The sequence below is a fragment of the Sorex araneus genome, chromosome 4 (genome assembly GCF_027595985.1).
Source record: "Sorex araneus isolate mSorAra2 chromosome 4, mSorAra2.pri, whole genome shotgun sequence".
In the NCBI taxonomy this organism is placed as follows: Eukaryota; Metazoa; Chordata; class Mammalia; order Eulipotyphla; family Soricidae; genus Sorex; species Sorex araneus.
Window position 1 is genome coordinate 79,413,861 of NC_073305.1, and position 24,857 is coordinate 79,438,717.

Consider the following 24,857-nt stretch of genomic DNA (forward strand, 5'->3'; position numbering starts at 1 on the left):
CTCAAAGCTATTTTTCACACACATTATCTGACATTTCCAACAGCCCTAAAATATAGACAAATACAATAACCTTTCTGTATAAAGGAAAGCTACACAGTTAAAAAGTCTTACAATCAGAGTTAAGAAGGGTCAAAAGTTAAAATAATCTTTGATTCTCACTTTCTTTATTTATGAAGCAAGAAAAGCAACTTCCTTACAGGATGTTGGTGAGAAATAAATCAGAGAATTAGGGAAGCTGCCTAGTGCAATATGTAAAACACAGTGGGCAATAACTAAATACTGCTTGAATATAAACTGAAATAATTAAGAAAACACATACATGTATAAAAATTTTTGCAACCCTCTATTCTCATCTCTGATTTCATTCTGTGCTTTAAGTTTTATCTATATACAGTACTTTAAATTCTTTATGGGATAAGCAAACATATAAATAAAGTTACTACTTTGAGGAGGAAGTTTGAAAACATTAGCAAAAAAGATTCTGGTTAAGACTCCTCATTAGTAGAAGAGTATGGTCAATTAGGTCAATTAGCTTATGTTCTAAACTTAAAAATTTTAAATCTTCTTCAATTTATATATAAAAAAAGCAGACATCTACAGAAGTTAAGAGAAATTCTTAGAATGAATCATTTTAATGCCAGCCTCTTAACTTTGGGGGCCGGAGAGGCAAAAAGGGAGTTGAGGTATAAAGGGAACTGTAAGTCACTGCCATGATTCTCTGCCCTGAGAAATAGCTCAGCCATGTGTTATGGGGTGGGGGGGGGCACCAGAAGCACACCTTAGGGTGCACAAAGCTATATCTGGCAGTGTTCAGGGACCATGTGGTATCAAAGGTCAAAATTGGGGCCTTATTCATGGCACACATGTGCTCTTGCCCTTTGAACTATCTCCCTGAACTGTGTCTCTTTAAGTGTAGAAAAATACAAACAAAAACAGACCAGGCATATTTGTTATTTTGCTTTTTGGGTCACACCTGGCAATGCACAGGAATCACTCCTGGCTCACTCCTGGCTCTGCATTCAGGAATTACCCCTGGCAGTGCTCAGGGGACCATATGGGATGCTGGGAATCGAACCCAGGTCAGCCGTGTGCAGGGCAAATGCCCTACTCACTGCGCTATTGCTCCAGCCCCCCAGACCAGGCATATTTGATAAAACAGTAAAGCTAAATTCATTGTTTCCCAGTGCCTTTACAAAGAACATTGACTCAAGATCCCAATCTCTGCTAACAGGACCTTCATAACACCATCAGTATAAAATACTTGTTTTCCTTTATTTTTTGGTTTGAGGACCATTGCTGGCAATGCCCAGGGGTTACCCTACTCTGTACTCAGGTAACCTGATGAACTCTGGGGACGACATGGGTTGCTAGGATTGAAACTGTTTCAGCCACATACAAGGCAGATGCCTTACCCAATGTACTATCACTCTAGACCCAATACTTGTTTTACTTTAATCCTTAACTATGAAGGAACCAAATAATGTATATTCTCTGTATCTCTAATTCTTCCTGATTACATTTAGAATCACCATACCAATGATAGTTTGCCTTATTTCTAAACCAGCAGTCCAGTTAGTTCCTTTACATACATATTTTATGTATGACCCTGTGAGTCTCAACTTTAACAAATTCTACAGTCTCCCCATTTAAACATCTTATAAAATTCTGCAAACCTCACAATATTTAAACTGAACTATACTGACTTTCTAAGCATAAATCTCATCCTAAAGCTATACTTTCATTTTTGCTAATGGAAACACTTTACTCATTTTTTAATATTCTTCATATCACTGAAGAGTTAATGAACAAAACTTTAAAACTTTTTGGCAGACTGGTCCAAGTACAATTTGTGGAATTACAGGAAAGAGAAGAGAAAATACTTGATCCAAATTAAGTCAACTGAAGTTATCAATAATGAAACATTTTACAGATATAAAATATCTGATCATAGAGAAGTGCTAACACTAGTCTATCAGGCTAGAGGGAAGGTTTGCAAGAAAGAGTCACGGGCATATAACTATGGTGAAAGAGAAGTTGTTAAGTGTAATTCAGAGTCAAGGGAAAAATTATGAAAAATTAAAGTGGGACATTGGGGATGAATACATATATGTGATATATGTATGTCATATACATTGAGATTACTCATGTAGTCTTTTATACATAAAAGATTTAGATAATTTTATTAAGGACCTATATAATATTATAAGCTAATAGCTTCTCATAGAAAAGAGTCATATTTGTAACTACCACCATAAAGACTCAAAGAGTAAGAAAAATATACCTTTTACTACTAAAAATGTCACCATTATGATCTCTATATATAATATGGGATATGCATATTGATTGTATTATAGAATAAACTCTAAGGTAAAACAACTCCTCCTTAAGAGCTAGGAATAGATCAGTGTAGAGTCCATGCATGTGTGAGGCTCTTGGGTACAAAGTCCCCAAACTGCCAAAGGAACCCCCAATACTAAAAGTACAAAAGCAAATTACTTTTCTACAAAAATGTACACTCATGCGTAAAAATAGATGGAGAAAAATAAACATTCTATTTAGTTATAACTTACTGGCAGAAAGAAGCATTCAATAAATGTGAATTGCTATCATGTAGGAATTATAATGTTAAATAGGGGCTGGGTATGTGGCTCAAGGAATAGAATACATCTCTAGCCAAGTGCAAGGCCTGGGGTTAGATCCCCCAAAACTCATGACTTCTCCAGCACCACTGAGAAAACCCTGACGCCTTGGTCTTACACCACCTTGAAAAATTGCCCAAGGGGCTCTGGCTCTGAGCATTACTGAGTGTGTCTCCAAGAACAACTAAATAAATAAATAAAATGTCAAAATAAAGAAATGAGAATTAGCTACCAGTTAGTGGTCTCGCCCATGTAACTCCTAATTCTCTGTCAGTGAACTATTGTGTTGTACAAACATAAAAAACTTGGGAAAAAAAAAACAGCTCAACAGTTAATGATTCCCATTTGAAAGTTAAATAATATGGATTTCTCGTATAATGTGTAATTAAGCACAAAGCATGGCATTTTGATATAATCAAATTGTTTAATATTACCTTATCTTTACGCATCAAAAACAGAAGATCTTCAGCAGAAATCATTCTTGCTCCCCGAAGCTGAGAAACTTCAGCAGCTTGCTGTAACTAAGAACAAAAGAAATTTTGGAGTTTTTCTCCCTAATTTACATCAAATATTCGACAGTCATCAATGATGTCCCAAGAAAGAAAAATTTACTAAGAGTTAAAAACTTTGGGAAAAATCCAGCAATCACATTACTGCTTTTAAAAGCCAAATGTCTTATGTTTTAAGGTTAAAAAAAAAAAGCAATTAAATTAGCTTATAAGCCCACCTGTAACTGATACAATAAACAGAAATCCTTGATTTCTTTCATGCAAAAGAAAAATCATGTGCAGCTTCCAGAAATGCATTAATGCACCTGAAAATAATTTTATGAAATTTTATCCTCATATCCTTGTGAGCAATGGTTTCACTCAGTATCACTAGTTGAATAAGTATATTATTAATCTGAGCTCCCATGCTGGTATGATTTGAAATAGGCCCATTCAGAACTTTAAAAGATCAACAAAAACAGTAGCTGTTTCTAATATCCAAAGGAAAAAAAATAGCTCTAGTTTTGGCAAGTCTTCAGTGGGCAAAAGATTCAGTCCATAAATCATAATACTGGACTGCATTAATTTCTTTCCACAGTAATCACATGCACACAAAAAGTTAACTGTATCTGGAATGCACAACACAAAACATACTGCATAAAATGTTAGATTCCCCCCCCTGAAATATTCATCTGGGCCTTAATATCTACAAAGTAGAGAGTTTTCTGGAATTCAGAAGTCCTAGAAACACAATCTTACTTGAAAATGATCTGGAAAATTAAAGAATGTGAAAAATGATAGTTCTATTTTTTTGGCACAAGGAAAATCAGTTTCTTATTTTGATTACTTGGAAGAAGCATAAAATATATCCAGCTGAAAAAAAAAAAAGGATGCTGGAGAAAACACTACAAAAATGTGTCTATAACTTCTTCCAAATTTGATCAGACCATGGTGATTGCACCAAATCAACTCCAGCAAAATATAATAAAACATATTACATACAATCTTATTTACATATCAAAGTTGTTTCTAAATGGGCCCTTATTAAAAAGGAATAAATCTAACACAGTTACCTTAACAATTACTATAAATCAAATGGTGCATTTGTACTAAGGAAATTCTGCTAAAATGCTTTAGCAATTTTGCGAAGGAAGCTTCAAATCTTGTCTAAATACACAGACGACAAAATAGACTATAAACTCCCTATGTGTCAGCCTTACCACTGAATTTCCTGGATACCGGTGGTTGGTATATAAACATAATTTTACCTAAATATAGAAATTTAAATTTAACTGTGAACCATTTAAAAAGAAATTGGGGGGAATTTTTTTTCCCCCTAAGAGATGATATATTAACCTAGAAAGTAATTTAAAAGTTTTCAATAGGAAAAATTTGAACACGCTCTTTTAAAATATGGAAGAGGGTCATGGACATAAGTGAATAGATACTTCCTGAATAAAAATAATTCTATTATGGGGCTGGAGCAATAGCACAGTGGGTAGGGCGTTTGCCTTGCATGTGGCCAAAGGGGTTAGAATCCCAGCATCCCATATGGTCACTCAAGCACCACCAGGAGTAATTCCTTGAGTGCATGAGCCAGGAAGAACCCCTGTGTATCACTGGGTATGACCCAGAAAGAAAAAAAATCCTATTATAATAAAAAATGTATGTAATCAGTATGAAAAATATTACACATTATCCTGACACACACAGAGAAATAGGAAGCAATTCTGTCAAGTAATTCAGATTTTATTCAATGAAGGATGGTAACAATTTGGGAATTTGAAAGTATTAGAGACATAAATTTACTTATGATAAGAAAGGATAAGGACACATTTATGATTTTTCCCAATTACTAAATTCTTTATATACATTACACAATCAATTTTTACAATACTTCCTAAGCTATTAGTTTACAAAGACATCATAACCAGAAAAGAAAGTGGAAAGTGGAAAGAGATACTATAGAGTAAGATAATAAAAACATTTCTTCAAAACCAGTATATGACTACTCTATGAATATGAAATGGTTGTGTAGTTGTCCTAATTAGCAGGAAAACCTCATCTTTAATTTTCATCTATTCAACTTACTAATTTCTCTCACTGAACCTAGTACATGTAGGAGCACTAACACTGGTCGCTCTCTCCTGTATGCCTTGGGCATCCATGAAGAGAATCCTTTGGCACTGAAAATTATCACTTGATTCTCTCAACAATCCTGTGTGACCCTGATATGTCACATTCTCCATAATTATTCTCCAAATCTTAACTTCAAGCCCTTGTCTCCCATTCAAGAGTCATGTTATTATTTAGAATTAGGATGATGGAATATATATGTATATTGCATACTGACTTTTGAAAATTTTTGCCTACCAAAAAAATTATAAGGACACTCCCCCTCAACAATACAAGCTGAAAAAAAAAAAAGTTAGAGGAGGTATGTTGCCGCCAGCAGGTGAACCTGTACCTGTGGGGCAAGTGCATCAACAGCCTGATGGTGCCTTCAGACTTTCAGATACACGAAAATTGCTGCTGTGCCTTTGGCCAGACCCCAACAACTTGGGGCCAAGTTTACCAAGAAATTAAACAGCCAAAAGTTAGGTATGTGGGAGACACACCCACAAACCACCTCCAGCTCAGCCATATAAGCTCATTTATTGGCCTTCTTTCAGAGACCCATAAATCTCAAAAGGAATCAAAAGACACAATTAGGGCCTGTAGTGCAGAGGTAGGTGGGAACCCGTGACTGACAGTTCCAGACCCGCTTGGATCGGGATCGGGCCTCCTCCCCCCAGGACTCCAGTTTTCCAGTAGCTTGATAGTCACACCCACAAATTGCCCATGTAATCTCATCAACGGCCAAGACCCAGGGACTGAAAACTAAAACTCCAGGATGAGAGCGCCACAGAATGTCCTGACCCCGCGTTAGTCTTTCTTCACCAGCACGCCCCAGAGGGGGTGGATGAGAGCCCTCCCCGAGCCAAGGGACCCAGCTTGGGCATCCAAAAACCTCTACAACTCAACTGCCGCCTCACTCAAGAGCCTCATACATGAGTGAAGTCCTATGGAACCCAGGTAATTCGGAACTTTGTGACCTTGGACTCTGGGCTCAATAGAACCAGGAGCGGAGACCCTCTGCCCGCTTTCTCCACTCTCTGGTGACTCAGGGGTCATGCCCATAAGCACCTCCTGCAAGTACCAGATAATCTCTTCATTGGCCACGGTCCAGGTCACACAGCTGCTTTTCTCAAAAGGGAGCATAACATGAGGCCACCATAATAATGCCACCGGACTCCACACCAGGCTGTTTCACAACAAGGTGCCGCCAGTGGGGGGGTGGGGGGGCGGTGAGAAACCTTTCCGCCCCAAGGGACCCAGCTCCGGCAGCCCAAAACCTCCAGAACCCAACTGCCGGGAGGCTTAAGGCCGTTCCCCACGTGCTCGGGCCAAGCCTCCCATATGACTAAATATACTCCTGTACTGTGCAGCCGATTTTGCGACACGACACATCATAAAACACCCCCTACCCAATCTCCATAATTACCACACCACATTTGATGGGGTTCAGGTAGTAGGCAACAAATCATAGAGGGAAATATACATATATATATATGTATACATACATATTTTCAGATATATACCAAAGCTCACATCACCCAAACTTTAACAATATGTTAGTGATATCCTATAGAATGTCTTAATGGCTCCTGCCAAAACTGAACAATCTTCACACTGTTTCCTATATGAACACTTTCTTGTAAGCACGTTTAGCAGTTCTCCATAACACACTACGAAATATATTATTTCTGTTGTGTTTTGGGACAGGGATTGGGGTTTGGGATGGAAACATCCTGAATTTGGTGGTGGGATGGTTGTTTGAATATTGAATGCAATCAAACCTTATGAACTTACTTATGAAATTTTTTAAAAAAGTAATGTGGAGTTCATGCCCAATTCAATCAGCTTAATCAATGGCTAATTAAATAGAAGTGCCCCTACATTATAAAAAATAATAAAAAATAAATTAAAAAATAAGTTAGAAGTTTGGCAGTTCAGTTTCACAAATAAGACATTACTCAATTTCTTGTTGTTAATAATGTCATATTTAAACTCATTTTTGCCCTTGCCTTTTATTCTAGTCATCTTTACTTCCTTTCATAGTACAGTTCCTTTTTAATTTGGTGTAACCTATTTTTGCTTCTACTTACTTATTCAATAGTATCAGATCATTGTATACACCTCTTAAACTCAATATCATGAATAGTTCGGCCTATATTTTCCTCTATGTATTTATGGATCAAGACTAATAGTAAGGTCTTAAATCCATTTTGATTGAACTTTTGCGTATGTTGTAAAGGATCTAGATTAATTTTCTTGTGTGTTCCTAGCCAGGTTCACACCGCCATTTGTTGAAGAGGCTTTCTCTAATTGACTTTATATACCTGGCTCCTTTGTCAAATATTTACTGTTCACATATCTGAAGGGTTGTATCCAGGCTCTCAATAATATTCTTTGGTCTGAAAAATCTGTCTTTATGCTAGTTTTGAATTATATAGCTTTATAGTGTAACTGAAGTCAGGGTGAGAGAAGCATTTAATTTTCTTTTTTCTCATGTCTGTATATATTACTCAGGGAGTTTATCTTTCCATATAAATTTCTGATAACATTTGGTCAGCGTCATCCATGTATTTAAGTTAATGCCATGGGAATTCTGATGGTTCTGCACTGAATCTGTTTATTTCTTTCATTAGGGTAGTCAACTTAAATTCTTTCAATTCATGAAAGAGAAATGCTTCCACTTCCTTGTGTCTTCAATTTCTTTTAATGGTGATTCACAGTTTTCTTTCTCTGCTAAATTTTCTCCCTATTTGATTTTGGGGGGGTGAACTGTGAATGTTTAAGAAAATTTCTCTCTTCTATCACTGCATATATAAAAGTAACATTCCTGTATACTGATTTCGTAGTCTGTCACCTTACCGTACAGGTTTATAGGTCCTAGAAAATTTTTGGTGGGATTTAGGTTTTTACAAAGCATAAAAACACCTCATCTGTGAATACTGATAGTTGTTTCTTAATTTCATTCCCTTTAAAATCCCTTTCTTGCCTAAGTGCATTGGCAAGGCTTTTCAATACTATGTTGAAAACAGGAGTGAACATCTTTGTATTGCGAGTGATCTTAAAGAGAACAGTTTCAGGTTTTTGTTGTTTGAATATGATGTTAGCTGTCGACTTGTGATATGTTTGTGACATACAACCTTTACTTTAACTCATTTTTGCATCTTGAATTACCCTTGCATCCCAGTGATAGATTCCACTTGATTATGATCTACAATATTTTTAATGTATTCTTGAATTGGGTCTCTTAAGATTTTGTTGAGGATTTTTATATTTATGTTCACAGGAATAATGATCCATAGTCTCCTTGTTTTTGTTTTTTGTTGAAAAGTTTGTCTTTATTATCAAAGTAACGTGATTTACATAGTTGAGTTTCAGGCTACAATGCTCTACATCAATCCCATCACTAATGCTAACTTTCCTCCACCAGTTTCACACTGTCTAGTCTGTCTCCTTTACAGGCATATTTAAAGGTTGGTTGCTACAATATTCTTTTTTCAAGCGATATCACCATCTGCTTTTGGTATCAGGATAACATGGGCCTCATAGAAAGTACTTGCAAGAATTCCTATTTCTTCTTCTCTCTGGAAGAACTCAAGACAAGTAGAAAGCAGGTCCTACTTAAAAGTTTGGAATAGGAGGTTGGGGAGAGAATACAGTGAAGAATCTACCTACCTACCTTGCACACAACTAACCTGAGTCTGATCCCTGATACCCCATATGATCTCATGAGCCTGGCAGAAGTAAGCCCTGAGCATTACCAGGTGTGGCCCTCAAACAAAAGCCAGCAACAACAAAAATTCTGGAACATGAGTTCCTTTCCAGGATCATAATTTTCAACAAAAAAAATTATAAAGTTTTATTAAATGCTGCCAACTTACTTTCTCTGTAACTATTTTCAGTGTCCCCATACATCATAAAAATGGACTCTATGAATCTTTAACACTTCATTTAGCCCATTTAAAGGCAGATTTCTCTGAAAATCCAAAAGATTTTTAATGAAGCTAAAATTAATGCAATCATTTCAAAATCAGTGGTACCCTGAAAGGATTTTATTTTACCCAATCTCCTTTGCACCTCTTTTTCTCCTTCGTTTTTCTGTGCTTCCTGCCCCTTTTCCCTCTCCCTCTCCCTGTCTTCCCTTTCCCTCTCCCCCTCCCTCTGCTCTACCTCCCTCTCTCTCTTCCTGTCCCTCTTCCATGTGCTAGGGATTGAGTTCAGCTGCCCAGATGAGGAAGTATACACTATATTACTGACCTACATCCCTGACCCTTCCATTGTGAGGAAATAAGAAGTAAATAGCAAAATGCAAGAGTTGTTCAAAGTAATGTCACAAAATGACAGAATGTTTTGCTGTATTTTCATCCAAGATGTACTTATATGTCTTTGTAACTATTCATCTATCTTATACCACTTTTGAGATGATTATCTGTAAGATAACATAGCCTCAGGTAGTTTAGGTTTATTGGGTTACTCCCATCACAGTGCTCCCATTCCTCTGTGTTTATTTGTAGCTTCTTTCTTAGTGTTCTGTTGACTTGTAAATAATGTTTTTCTCTTCTCCTTGAGTCCTTTGCATAGTTTATTCAGAGCAAGTCCTTTTTGTATGGACACAGGAAGACTTAACAAATGGTATGCTTTTGTAACCTGGGAGTCATTTGACTCTACATGATATTTTCCTCCAGGGCATCTGTTCTCTTGACCTAAGCCTCAGGCTGCCCTTACTTCCTAGCATCCCCAAAGCAGGGTCCCGACAATGTGGGACAAGAAGGACCCAGGGCAAGCGGTGAGTTGTGTGCTACCCTGGCATCGAGATGGGCCTGGCCAAAGTGCCTAATGCTTAACTATAAGTTAAGAGCTTGATCATGGACAAATGCTGTCATGATCCAAACAGTGATAACTAGATTTGGACCCTGCTAGGGTGAGGAATAATTAATCTGGCTTGAGTGCTGTGGTCTGAGCCTGTGGCAAGATGTTGCCAGGAGAGCTGCCTTGCAAGCCTCAATGTATCCCTTGCTATGTCCATACAAAAATAACTAGTATCACGCCACTGGCCAAGCAAGTGAAAACAGAGATTAAACAAATGGGACTACCTTAAACTAAGAAGCTTCTGCACCTCAAAGGAAACAGTGACCAAAATACAAAGACAGTCTACAGAATAGAAAAGAATATTCACCCAATACCCATCTGATAAGGGATTGATATCAAGTATATACAAGGCACTGGTTGAACTCTACAAGAAGAGAACTCCCAACCCCATCAAAAAATGGGGGATGGAAATGAACAGAAATTTTCTCAAAGAAGAAATTCAAATGGCTAAAAGACACATGAGAAAATGCTCTATGTCACTAATCATCAGGAGATGCAGATTAAAACAACAATGAGATATCATTTCACACCACAGAAACTGGCCTACATCCAAAATAACTAAAGCAACCGGTATTGGCATGGATGTGGAGAGAAAGGGACTCTACTTAACTGCTAGTGGGAATGCCGACTGGTTCAGCCTTTTTGGAAAACAATATGGACAATTCTCAAAAATTTAGAAATTGAGCTCCCATTTGAACCAGAAATACTACTTCTGGGGATATATCCTGGAGAGGCAAAAAGGTATAGTAGAAATGACATCTGCATCTGTATGTTCATTGCAGCATTATTTACAATAGCCCAAATCTGGAAAAAAACAGAGTGCCCAAAAACAGATGACTGGTTAAAGAAACTTTGGTACATCTACACAATGGAATACCACGCAGCTGTTTGAAAATATGAAGTCATGAAATTTGCATATAAGTGATCAACATGGAAAGGATCTTGTTAGGTGAAATGAGTCAGAAAGAGAGAGACAGACATAGGAAGACTGCACTCATCTGTGGAATATAAAATAACAGAGTGGGAGACTGACACTCAAGAGTTGCAGATAGGCACCAGGAGTTCTGCCCCACAGCTTGGAAACTGGCCTCACTTGCTAAGGGAAAAGGCAGCTCAGATAGAGAAGGGAACAGCAAGTAAAGGATATTGGGAGGACCCATTCGGGTTGGAAGATGCGAACTAAAAGTAGACTATAGACTGAACATGAAGGCTACTCAATACCTCTATTGCAAACTACAACACTCAAAAGGAGAGAGAACAAAAGGGAATGCCCTGAATAGAGGCAAGGTGGGTGGTGGGGGATGGGGGGTGGTGTTGAGAGGGATACTGGGATCATTGGTGGAGGTGAATGGGCACTGGTGGAGGGATGGGTAAACGATCACTGTATGAGTGAAATGCAAACACAAAAGTTCATAAGTTTGTAACTGTACATCATAGGGATTCTCTAATAAGAAATGTTTAAAAAAATAACTAGTATTAAGATGTTAATAAATTCCTGGACTAAGGAAAAGAAAAAAACCTTAAGAGTGAGGAAGGGCTTTGGAATGCCCTGCCCTCAGGAAGGGCTTTCTTATGTTGATTTTGCTACCTGGCTGGGTGTAGGCTAGAAGGCAAGGTGGGAGAGAGAAGGAGGAGAAGACAGAGAAGCCAGAGAGAGGCAGCAGTTGATCCAGAGAGAGGCTGGAGCGCAGCTGGGAGTGCGGGAGATGAGAATGATGGAAGATTGAATAAACGGTAACTAATCAGCAACCAGCTTGGTCCTCGTTCTTCCTTCTCCTGTCCTTGACCACCGGCCGTCCCGATCGGGTCCACACACTGTGGTTCCAGGGCACTGAAGGAGGGCGGTGAGACAGAGCCGCCCGGAGAGCCCGAGAGTGCACTCGCCCCTTGGCGAGCCTTAGTTTTTTACAATTATCTACTTATGAAACAACTACTCCATTTGCAATGATACTTATCAGCCCCAGATAGCCTCAAAGATCTCTCTGAATCCTCTATGATTTTAGTGAAGGTATTATATATATATATATAGTGCTAGTTCTTTGATCAAAGTAGATATTCGCCCCCAGATGCATCAAACAACTTCCTAGATTTGTAGGTTTCTTTTCTATTTGAAATGAGTAAACAATGAATCTAAAAACCAGTAGGGGAGTTAATAATATGGTAGTGATTTATAGCCATGATCCATTAAATACTTAATTTGTGCAGGCATTTTGTTATGTGTTTTGAATATGTAATTTTTAATATTTTTGTCTAAGTTAACAGTGCATAATAATAACATTTAAATATTCTCTAAATTTCATGGTAGACATGAATAAAATGTCAGACTTTGTTCTAATGTGTAATTCAGATTCCAGAAGGAACTAATTTTAACTTCTATCATTTACTATTTTGTTATTTGCCTGCATATGTTCATATGCTAATGATGTCTGTTTTCTTGATTCCCCAGATTTAAGTAACTGACATGAATTAATTTCTGCCTGTAGAAGGTAATAAAGGTTTTGTTTTCTCAGCTCTTTCATAATGAACCATCTCCCCTGTCCCCTTGTGTTTTGTGTTTTGGGCCACACCTGGCAATATGAGGGACTTATTCTGGGCTCTACACTCAGGGATCACTCCTAGCAGGCTTGGGGGACCATATGGGGTGCTGTGGATTGAACACAAGTTGGCTGCGTCCAAGACAAATGTCCTACCCCCTGTACTATCACTCTGGCCCTCTGCCCCCTTGATATAATTTTGTTGACTATCCAGTGTTTCTATTGCTATGACTATGTGAATACTGGTAGTTGCTTTATCATCATGATTAAAAACATTTTTAAAATTCCTTTATACTAGGTTTCATTTTTTGCAGTTCTGTAATTTGGCTCATGCCAAAGTCTTGGAAAGATGAGAAATGTGAGTATTTCTTTTAGCTTCATTGTGCTTTTTCAGAGATAACTCATCTGGAGCACTCGGGACTCTTTTCAACAGTTTCAATGTTTATTTCCTTATTTAGGAAGAACCAGTTCTCTGGAAGCTCATGTTTCATAATACAGTTATTACAGTTGTATTAAAAATCCCTATCTACAGGGTCTTGGGTGTGGTTCTGTGACAGAGCACTTGCCTTGCATGCGAGACATCTGCATTTCATTCCTGGTACCACAAAAACAGCAACAAGAAAAACATCAAAATTTTAAAATTCCTAAAAATGAATAAATAATTAAAAATTTCCTATTTAGGGGCTGGAGCAATAGCAGAGCGGATAGGGCGTTTGCCTTGCAGGCAGCCAACCCAGGTTCAATTTCCAGCATCCTATATTGTTCCCTGAGCACCGCCAGGAGTAATTCCTAAGTGCATGAGCGAGGAGTAAACCCTGTGCATCGCCAAAAAGCAAAAACAACAACAACAACAACAACAACAGACAACAAAATAAGTATTTTAAAGGAAATGAATTTGTAACAAAATACAGTTAACTTTCAGAACACTATAAATGTTAAAAATTATTTTCCTAGCATATATTCTCCTTATTCTTTGTTAGTGACTGGTCTTCTCCTCTCATGAACATTGGAAACATAAACAAGTATATAAATTAATAAAAGATGTGCCTAACTTCTCAGGGCATTATTTTATCTCTTCTTTTTAGAACAGCAAGTCAAATATAGTTAACTTAAGTTAAAAAAAGTAAGGCTATAATTAACAGTATCACATGGCTCAAAGAATTCAATTTTACTTATATATATTTCTTTAATTACCAAGCCACAATCAATATTAATCTTCAAAGCTTACACAATGTTTAGTAAAAAACTGACTATTTTCTTGTATACGAAAAGCAACTTTGAGATGTAACTCATTCTCTTGTTATCTGTTTTGTAAATATGCAAAAGAATATTTTAAAAATATAAAAGTTGAAAGTAATGAATCAGTTTAAATACCATATCATACCATACCTAAAATATAGCCTATCATAAACATTACACTAGATTGCTTAAATAATATACTATAAAATAATTAAACTTTAAACTTTCTATTAATTACCTGAAATAAATACTAAAATACTATTTAACTTTAAACTAATTAAAATTGTAGAAAGATGGGATGGCCTTGAATTTGTTCATAGTACATGGATTACTTCTATTGTATAATGATTAAAAATGATAAATTTAGGAGTCCAATAATGTACATTTAATCTGCATTTCTTAAAATTTTAAATCAGTTTAAGTTTCACTAGCACACAAACCACTTGACTTCATTTAACAATGCCTCCTTTTCTTTCTCTGCTTATTAACATCTGCACCTTTTCACAATTCTCTAAATGTATTCTCTTAAAGAGTTTCATCCATCATTACTTCATTACAGGCAAAAATCTGACAGGTAACCAATGAAAAAAGTAACTAATAACTTTTATTCAGAGCTCTAACTGATTTTTCACATAGGAACCTGCTTGAGTTCACCAATGCATAAAATAAACACAGGCCGGGTTGGAGAGACAGCACAGAATTAAAGGTGTGAGCAATCACAGCTCAATCCCTACCATTACATGGTCCCCCAAGCATTGCCAGGTGTGGACCTGGAGGACCCTTAAAACTCCTGTATGTGGTCCTGAAGGTCCCTAAGTGCTACTAAAGTGGCCAGGGTTATCCCTAGCACTCCAGGGCCTGAGTAACATTCCATTCCTGGGGCCTCACTTTGAACCACAGGCCTGGTTGGCCAAAAAATGCAGGGAGTGACATCTAGGCCTCCTGGGATCTGTTTGAGAAGCTTCACATTCTCCTTACCCCCCAAATCAACATAGGTATTGTATTTAATCTTCATGGTTAGGTTAGTGTGTTGAAAACACTGAATTACAGGCAGACTAACGCAATCAGTGAAAAGGTTAAAACAACCATAAAGAATAAGCATAAAAATGAGGAAAAAAATGATTACTATTTTTATTTTTTATCATTCTTGCTTTCACAAAAACATTTTCATGATTCTGTCTTTTTGTTGAGAAAATATGTGAACTAAGTGCCACCCTAGAAATTTTTTCTTTTTTGTTTTTTGGGGCACACCAGGCGATATGCTCAGGGGTTACACCTGGCTCTGCATTCAGGACTTATATCTGGCAGTGCCTGGGGCCCATATGGGATCCCAGGGATCGAATCCAAGTCAGCCAAGAGCAAGGCAAGTGCCCTACTTGCTGTACTAGTGCTCCAGTCCCTCTACCTAGAATTTCTGAACTTTAGCTTCTGATTTTGGATTTCAGAGTTGGACCCATGCACAAGGAGAATGGGATCTTCTGTGAAATGCATTTATTGTTTCTTCTGTCAATGTTGCATATTCTGAAGAATATTCTGAAATATCTAGTTCATTTCCTCTTGATATCATGTGGTTGTACCCTAATACAGTGGATTATCTGCACACCACATAACATTGATTTCACAATAGGAAGCTTTAAAAAACAGGAAGCTTTAAAAAAAATCACAACTTATAAAACCATCATGACATTTTCACTCTCATAAAATAACTTAAAAAATCTATGAATTCAGAGCTAGAGAGTACAACTGGCAAAGGGCTTGCCTTGCACATGACAAAGCCCACTTGAAACCCTGGGCCCACATAAGGTCCATGAGAATGTCAGAATCCATGAGTGAAGAGTCAGGATTAGTAAGCCCTGAGCACTGCCAGATGTGGTCCCCACACAAAACAAACAAAAAGCTTACAGGTAGGAATAGAACTACCATACAATCCAGGGAAACCTCTTCTTGGCATCTATTCCCCAAACACAAAATCATTAATTCAAATGGATATGTGCACACCTATAGTCATTTCTTCGCTTAGCACAACAGCCAAAATACAGAAACAATCTAAACGCCCACCTATGAATGAATGGATCAAGAAGCTGTGCTACATATGCACTCGTGGGATAGTATGTAGCCCTAAGAAAGAACAAAATTATTTCATTTACAGCAACATGGATGGAACTAGAGGATATGCTGAGTGCAGTCAATCAGAAAGAAAGAGAGGGGCTTGAAATAGCACATCGGGTAGGGCGTTTGCCTTGCATGCTGCTGACCCGGTTTCGATTCCCAGCATCCCATATGGTCCCCCGAGCACTGCCAGGAGTGACTCCTGAGTGCAGAGCCAGGAGTAACCCCTGTGCAGAGCCAGGTGTGACCCAAAAAGCAAAAAAAAAAAAAAAAAAAAAAAAAAAAGAGAATGAGTTCTCTCACATGTGGGACTTACTCAAGATATACATCAAGATAGCAACAAAGGTCCAAAGACAACATAAGGAGAGAGCTGATTCACACAATTGATTTTGGGGGGCGCTTGGGATGGAGGGTCTTACGGTTCTTGGGGTAGTCATGATGGGTGTGGTGTTAGAATAATGTGCATGGGAAATTATTATTGATAACATTGTAAACCACAGAATCTCCATTAAAAATTTAAAAAATAAAAAGCTTATTGTTTCTGACTGAGGAAATGGCTGAAAAGACTGGAGTATAGGCTTAGCATGATGGAGGCTGGGATCGATTCCTGGCACTGCACAATCCCAAGCACTTCCAGGCAAGACCTCCCCAAGCACAAAGGTGCAGTCCCTGAGCACCATGGAGAGGTGGAGAAAGGGAGGAGGTGAAAGAGTGTGTAAAACACAAAAATAAAAAGAAAGGGCGCGCAGGCGGCGAGGCAGGCGAAGGAAGGAAGAAGGCCAAACTGGTTGCTCGATCGGTTTATTTCATGTCCATCTCCATTCTCCTCTGATTCTCCTCCTGCTTCTTTCTCCCCCATCCTACTTCATTCTCTCTCTCTCTGCCTCTCTCCCGGCTCTCGGTCTCTCTCTCGATCTGTGGATCTGGACCCCGTGGATCTGGCCCCCGTGGATCTGGCCCCCATGGATCTGGCCCCCAACCCACTCTTACAGCCTAGTTAAATCTCCACAGCATGAGGGGGTTGGGGCATACACATAGGTGTGGTCAGCAATAGGGTAAGGTTCTTTTCCCTCAGGGGATGCTTCTCCTAGGACTGAATTCTCTTTCAGCAGGAGGATCCACCCAAGGGCAGAGTCCCATGAATGTGTTTCTCTTCTCCTCAGCCAGCAAACATATAAGAATTCATAATATTAATTATTTTGTATGGACACAATAAGAGATGCATTAAAGCTTATAGAATTGCTCTCCTGGGGCCATCTCAATCTCAGACTACAGTGCTCAGGCCAGATCAGTCTTTCCTATCCCTGGCAGGGTCCCAGTCTCATAATTACTATTGGATCATGACAGCATTTGTCTATGATCAAGCTCTTAACTTATAGTTAAGAATTAGGCACTTTGGCCAGGCCCATCTCGATGCCAGGGTAGCACATAACTCACCGCTTGCCCTGGATCCTTCCCGTCCCACGCCGGGGACCCTACTTTGGGGTGCTAGGAACTGAGGGCAACTGAGGCTTAAGTGGAGAAAGCAGATGCCCAGGAGGGAATAATATTCGAGGCCAATTAAGTCTTAAGTTATAAAAACATAATATTGTCTTCTTGTGTCTATACAAAAAAGACATAGCTTTAAAGTAAATTATTCAAAAGGCATAAAGAGGAGAGAAAGGCAATGTTATAATATTCAGTGTCCTAGGAAGTTCTGACCTTACCAATTAACAGAGTTTGATTAAGGGAAGAGCAGATAAACTGGTAGAAATGGTTACAGATAAACAAAGGAATAGGAGTGACTCAGGAGCACTTTGATGGGTGTGACTGATAAACCTAAGCTCCTAGCGGCAAGGGGGAAAGGACAAACCAATGATATCCAACAAAAGAGGAAGAGGGAAAGGAGTAGAAAGAGAAAGATGAAGAGGAGGAGAAGAAAGAAAGGGGTAGGAGGAAAATAGAAGGCCTATGTTTTTTTTTTTTATTTATTTTTAATTAGAGAATCACCGTGAGGGTACAGTTACAGATTTATACACTTTTGTGCTTATACTTCCCTCATACAAAGTTTGGGAACCCATCCCTTCACCAGTGCCCATTCTCCACCACCCGTAAACCCAGTGTCCCTCCCACCCTCCCCAATCCCATCTCCCCCCCACCCCACCCTGCCACTGTGGCAAGGCATTCCCTTCTGTTTTCTCTCTCTAATTAGCTGTTGTGGGAAGGCCTATGTTTTGATATTTCACACAATATATATTTCTGAATAACTTCAGAAACATTTATAACTTCTATATATAACAAAAAACTATTATTCCACTGCTGTATTATTATTTGGCAGTATTACATTAATTTACCATAAGAAAATTTGTGGCACTGTAGCACTGTCGTCCCGTTGCTCACTGATTTGCTCGAGTGGGTACCAGTAACATCTCCATTGTAAGACTTGTTATTACTCTTTTTGGCATGTCAAATATGCCACAGGTAGCTTGTCAGGCTCTGCTGTGCGGGCGAGATACTCTAGGTAGCTTGCTGGGCTCTCCGAGAGGGACAGAGGAACTGAACCTAGGTTGGCCATGTGCAAAGCAAACACTATCGCTCCAGTCTTTGTATAAAATATAATATATATCACTAGGATCATTATCCTAACAGTTTTAAGAAAATAACTCTAAATCTGAAGAAGTAAAAACCAAATGGATTTCTATTGAAAATGACCTAATAGCTTCTTGAATAATTACTCATGTAGAATCATTTCAATGTTCAAAGCTAAAGTTTTGAACAGAGTATCTAATCTATATCCAGTTCATCAAGTTTTTCAAGTGGAAAATGAAGAGAGATGGATACCAAGTGAACTCCCAAGATATTTTCAGTTTTTTGTTTATGATTATAGTAGTTTTTTATTATGATTATAGTATTTAACCCTAGGTATCATTTACTTTTGGTTCCATAATTAATTTGCATCAATAAGTAAAATGGAGACTCACAAGAAGAAACAATATAACCTGGTGAGGTACAGATGGGAATCCACTACCAAAGGGAAATCTCCTCTTAGCTATCCAATAAAAACAACCAATTCATTTAACTGCATGAGAGTGGAATTAAGTATGGAACTGGACTATTATTTAGTATTAGTGACTACTTTTTATCCAAAGAGTCACCACAGTACACAAATCAGCAGGTGACATAGTCAATTATTCCAGGATCTACCCAATAGTTTCAGATATATTTGAAAGCCAAAGACAGTTGCAAAATGGGATTAAAGCAATGCAATTACAAATACGTAATGAGACTGGTCTTTATCCAGTTTCCAATCTGGCTATGCTTTTATCATATGATGAACAAAGATAATTTGTATATACTTCCCCCTCATTCTGTCAGAGAAAGCAGCCCTTATTCAAATTTTGTACCCAGACTTTGCTTGCATAGGGAAACCTAATAAATGCTGTATAGAATATTTATCAAATTAGATGTAGCTTATGTAAAACTAAATGAAAAATTGGATTTCCTAGGCTCGGATGTTAGTCCCATACTCTACCTACAGATTACTAAAATGGACTGAGGAAGTTGATATAGTACACATCTTATGAAGATCAAATGAAATGATGTGGCAAAGATTATTGGAGAATTACAAAGTACTACAGAGACATTAAATACTGTTTAGTTATCATTCACTTTTGTTGGTAATAAGGTAAAATATAAAGGTCAATGAGAAAAGGGAAAAAAAGAAAAGAGTAATGATAAGTTGACTGTGAAAATATGTTTTAAATATTAACAAATATCTAAAGCCCAAAACAGGGTACTTGTGAGATATATCCATACAAAGACAAAATAGCACAGCCATCTAGTGACATATTCAATTATCATCTGAAAAAGTGAGCAGCACAGAGAAGATAGAATCTTCAAGTCTTCAAATGTGCAAGTGAGGAGCTACAGCTTCTCTCCGGTGCCTCCAACTCAAGCCCAGCACCCCTCACTCTCTGCATACATTCTCAGGAACCCTGTGTAACCTTAGTCAATTTACCATTCATTGCTCTGTTTTGTAAAATCTATTTACAGGAAGTCTTCCCTTTCTGCATGCAAATTCTTCAGAGAATGAAGTGAGATGACACTTGATACTTTAACAAAGCCATGTAAGCCAAGGAGTTAACAGGGAATTTCCTGAGTTAATAGAAAATGTGTGTAGAAGCTGTTGTATAAGGTTGGGGACTACTGGATGCCACCAAGCTCTGTGTACATGTGGTCAACAATGAAACAACAGAGATGGTTCTAACCTACCCAGAGTAATAACCAAATCTTGAAAAAAAAAGTAACAATTATCTTTCAAGGATGTTAAAAAGAACAAATAAGGAAATGAAACAATAAACATAATTCTAAAAGTAGAATTTTAAATTTTCTCCTGTAAATTCTCAGGATATTGATGATGTAAAAAAGAGAAGTTGAAAACAGAAGAGAAAAATTTTTAAACTACAGTTGTTGATAAAGCAAAAATGAAATAAGCAAACATGAAGTTTAAAAATCTTTTTGTTCTTGAACGCTTAGTTTAGGCTAATCTCTGGACTCAGAAATGGGAATTATCTAATGAGAAGCAAAGGAAGCAAGCAACAATGAGAAATAAAAAACAAAGCTTCTATTCTCATACTGTTTATAGATTGCAAACTATCTTTATTATTAGTGAAGAGGTGCAAAAGAAATAGCCACATCTTCTTGTATGTGATTATTGTAACATATGAGTGTGATTATTTTAACAAAATTTAATTGAATTAGACAAAATATACACTAAAAATCAAAGACTTATAAGAATCAAGTCTACATATTATATACCACATTGAAGAGCATTCCAAGATAACACTTTTATAAGGAAGCCAGAGACTACCTAAAATTACTAATCTGGAGAGTCTCAAAAACAGAGTTACAGATTATCTAAACTGAAGTTGACTAACCTGTAGTTAATATACTCAGATAGTAGCCATGTTTATTTCCAACCAAAAAGCAAAACAAAGTATACTTCCTAGAATCAGAATCTGGAAAAAACTTTATATTTCAGAATTTATGAAACTGAACCTCAGCTAAGGTTTGTGGGTCTGTGGCACCTCTGATTATGACCCATGTGGAGTCATAAATATTCATTTGCGTATGTTTATTAGTCTTTCAGAAAAAGATAGCACAGAAAACCTGTATGACTAGGAAAGAGTTTAAACAGAAAAAAAGACAAAGATTTAAAGCAAGTCTGAGACAGTAAATTCCTGCTTACACTGTGTCCTGAATCTAGTGAGAGCTAACTTATCTATATTCCTCATATGAATTACTACTTATTTCCTCACTAAAACTTAAAGATTTAAATTTTGATAATTTGACCAATAAAGATTCTTTTGTTTTCGGGACTCAGAATTAACAATTTAGTGTAGTTTTCATGACACTCTCAGTCTGACAAACTTTAGTACACAATTCTTGTGGAAGCTTATTTTGCTTTTGATGCAAAATGGAAAAGGCTTTCTCCATACCAGATTTACTCCTGGACACACAGAATTAAAACTGTGATCTGAGGGTAACTGAGGGCAGGGAGGTGAGCTTGGGATGACAGTGGAGGAATCCTCACACACTGATGGTGGGACATGACATGGCATAGCAGCACTGCAAGAATAAAACAATAATACTGTACTGCTGCACTACTGAAAAACAACAAAATAAAAATTAAAACTAGTATCGAGGCCTGGACATACAGACCACGTTCATCAGAAGAAACATGGCCATCCAGGATCCATTCAAACGCATCCTGGAGCAGTTTTTGGCCATGTTCCAGCAGAAGGTCATCCTGCACTGGTACACAGGTGAGGGCATGGACAAGGTAGAATTCACGGAGACAGAGAGCACTGTCAAAGAGAAGATTTCTGAGTACCAGCAGTGCTAGGATGCCTCGGCAGAGGAAAGAGAATTCAAGAACAAGGAGGAAGTGGGGAAGGTGGTGGAGGAGGCCTAAAAACTCAGTTGGGTCATGCTCCCTTAGTATTCCACCTCACTTGTCCACCCAGGGTGCACCTCTGTCCACTAAGGTGCTGGGATTTGCCTGTTAGGGTCACACTGTGGAGGTGACTATGTGCAGTTCCTCTGCAATCATAGTATGTAGTTATCTTAAAAGCAATAAAAGCATGTCTAGTCAAAAAAAAATGGTATTGGAAAATAACTCAAGGAAAATCCCCCAAATTGGAAAAAGAAAGAAATATGGTTTGAACCCAAAGCCAGTGCCATGTCTTCGGCCAGACTCCATCACCTCAGGACTACTGAGCCTCACATAAAACTTAACCCAGCTCAAACCTCTAGTATTCAGGTCCCTGTGACAGAAAAGCTCCGTACATTCTCGGAATCAGGATGGGCTACTTCTCCCCACTTCCCTGTACTTCTGAAAGGCCCAGAAGTCACACCCACGAACCACCTCCACTGCCATGTAAACTCAGCAGTAATATATTTAACCCCAGCTGGACTGACTCATTAAAACTTGTGGATTTTCTGGGTGCACAGCTGCACATAACTGCCAAACTCTACAATACTGATGATCAGTAGTAGCACACCAGATTAGATGAGGTGTAAGGTAGGAGCCAACCAACATCGACGAACAAAAAAATTAAGAGAAACTTAACTTTTAACAACATTTTAGTAATCACTCACATAAAGAATTAATATATGCACGGTGAGATACAAATTTTTTTAAATATTCTTCTGAGGAAATATTTGTTGATCATTCTGTTAGCCATTTATGGGTAACAAGTAATAAAAAATAAATTATTGAGGGTCTGTTATGATGTCAGGCTGGAGAGGTGGTTTGGGAAATGAAGACAATGCTAGAGGGAAGGTGACAGTGGTGGTGGGATTAGTGCTGGAATGCTGAATGCCTGTAACAAGTCATCAAGAACAACTCTGTAAACCACGGTATGTAAATAGTGTGTGGGAAGAAAAAATATATGATTTTAGACTGAATATTCTAAGTACTCAGTAATGAAATGCTGAAAAAAGGGAATCTATGAGCCCGTATTCATTCACTGGGCTTTACTGAAAACCAGGCACAATTCTCAATGGCAGGGTTATAATATTAAACAAAAGAGACCAAGTCCATGTTTTCGCATGGCTCATATTTTACTGGCCAGGAAACAAATAATAAAGAAATTCACATGTCACAATAATTCTTATCAAAATTAAAAGAGTAAGCCACTGAGGAAGGGCTGCTGATTGTGATTTTATAGAGGGTGATCAGAGCAGTAATAAAGTCAACCATTTGGCAGAAAGCAGAAATGAGGGAAAGAGTCATATGGATAATTGGGAGAAAATTCCATGCAGGGGGCACAGAAAACAAAGGCTCTGTGAAAGTTCATACCTGAACATGATAGAGTAAAAGAAAGGACTTATGAGAGAGAGAGACAGACAGACAGACAGAAAGAGAGACTGGTGATAAGATCAGGAATGCAGTCAAGGTGGGTTAACAGCAAGTTATATAAAACATCTAGATGAATCATCATAACATTCCAGAACTCTTGTGGATTAAGCAGTGGATACCAAAATCTTGCTGAAATAGGGGAAACAGTTATGTCAAGAACTTTTAACATGGGAAATACTGGAGCAATGCTATCGAAGTTCTGAGGTCAAATCATCTGCATAGGAAAGAAAGAGGTACAGCACTTCAAAGAATCCCAGTGGAGATTCTAGATAAATCAGCTCTAGATGCCATCTCACTTAAAGGGTCTGAGACCTCCCACAAAACTAGTAGAAAATTCAGCTGAGTCTAGTCTAAGAACTATAAAGTGGTTTTTGTTTTAAAAACTACTATATTTTCACATAGACACACAGCATACCAAAAAAAAAACAACAAACAACCAACCAGTAAATATTTTATAAGATGATGTAGGATATAATATATACAATTTTAGTATGGAGAAGCTCTTCTTACTGAAAGCTGAAAAAGGTTCAGTTCAAAAAGGGAAACAGAGGACTGGAGAGAGAATACTGGGATTAAGATGCTTTGCCTTGCCTGTGACCAAACCCGGAGCAATGAATGGTTTTGTGAGCAAACTCAAACACAGAGCTGAGAGAGCAGATTTCAAGAACAGCCACGTGTGGTCTAACCACAGCCCTCAACACCCCCCAAAAAGAAAACGGAAAATAAAAGCACTGATAATTATATAAAAATTTAAGATTCAGTCTAGAGTGATAGTACTGTGAGAAAGGCACTTGCCTTGCATGCAGCTGACCCAGGTTCGATCCCCAGCACCCCATAGAGTTCCCCAAGCCTGCCAAGGGATCTCTGAGTGCAGAGCAGAGCCAGGAGTAAGCTCTGAGTCCACCAGGTGCCACCCAAACCGCCACGCCTCAAATTTGAAGATCATTTTCATGACATAACTGAATAAAATTTTACAGTGAAAATGGAAAAAGATGTGTCTTTAATAAATAAAAAGTACTTAATAAAAATGCAAAAATTCAACAGAAAAATAGATGAAGAATATGATTAATCAATTCAAAGAGGAGCAAATCTGAATGTTAAACACCAAAAAAATTCCTATGTCCAAAGTAATCAGACACCAAATTAAACTTAAATGAGGTATTTCTTTTTTTTTTTCCTTTTTTGGGTCACACTCAGCAATGCACAGGGGTTACTCCTAGCTCTGCACTCAGGAATTACTCCTGGCGGGTGCTCAGGAGACCATATGGGATGTGGGATGCTGGGAATCGAACATGGGTCAGCTGCATGCAAAGCAAACGCCCTACCTGCTATGCTATTTCTCCAGTCCCTAAAATGAGGTATTTCTTTAATCAATATTCAAGCAAAAATTAAAGGCAACTACAACTTCTTCTGATAGCAAACATATGAGAAAGAGAACATACACTGAAATAAAACATTTTAT

At 37.9% G+C, this 24,857-nt stretch overlaps 1 protein-coding gene across 3 annotated transcripts in view; it reads right to left on the reverse strand.

The window, feature by feature from the left end:
• The window catches only part of SUPT3H (SPT3 homolog, SAGA and STAGA complex component), a 519,913-nt gene that overhangs the window by 185,117 nt on the left and 309,939 nt on the right, over positions 1 to 24,857 (reverse strand). For all 3 annotated transcript variants that reach the window (XM_055135058.1, XM_055135057.1, XM_055135059.1), the window contains exon 4: positions 3,074 to 3,160. In XM_055135058.1, the coding sequence (XP_054991033.1) occupies positions 3,074 to 3,160 (87 nt within the window). The remainder of the gene's footprint in view (positions 1 to 3,073; positions 3,161 to 24,857) is intronic.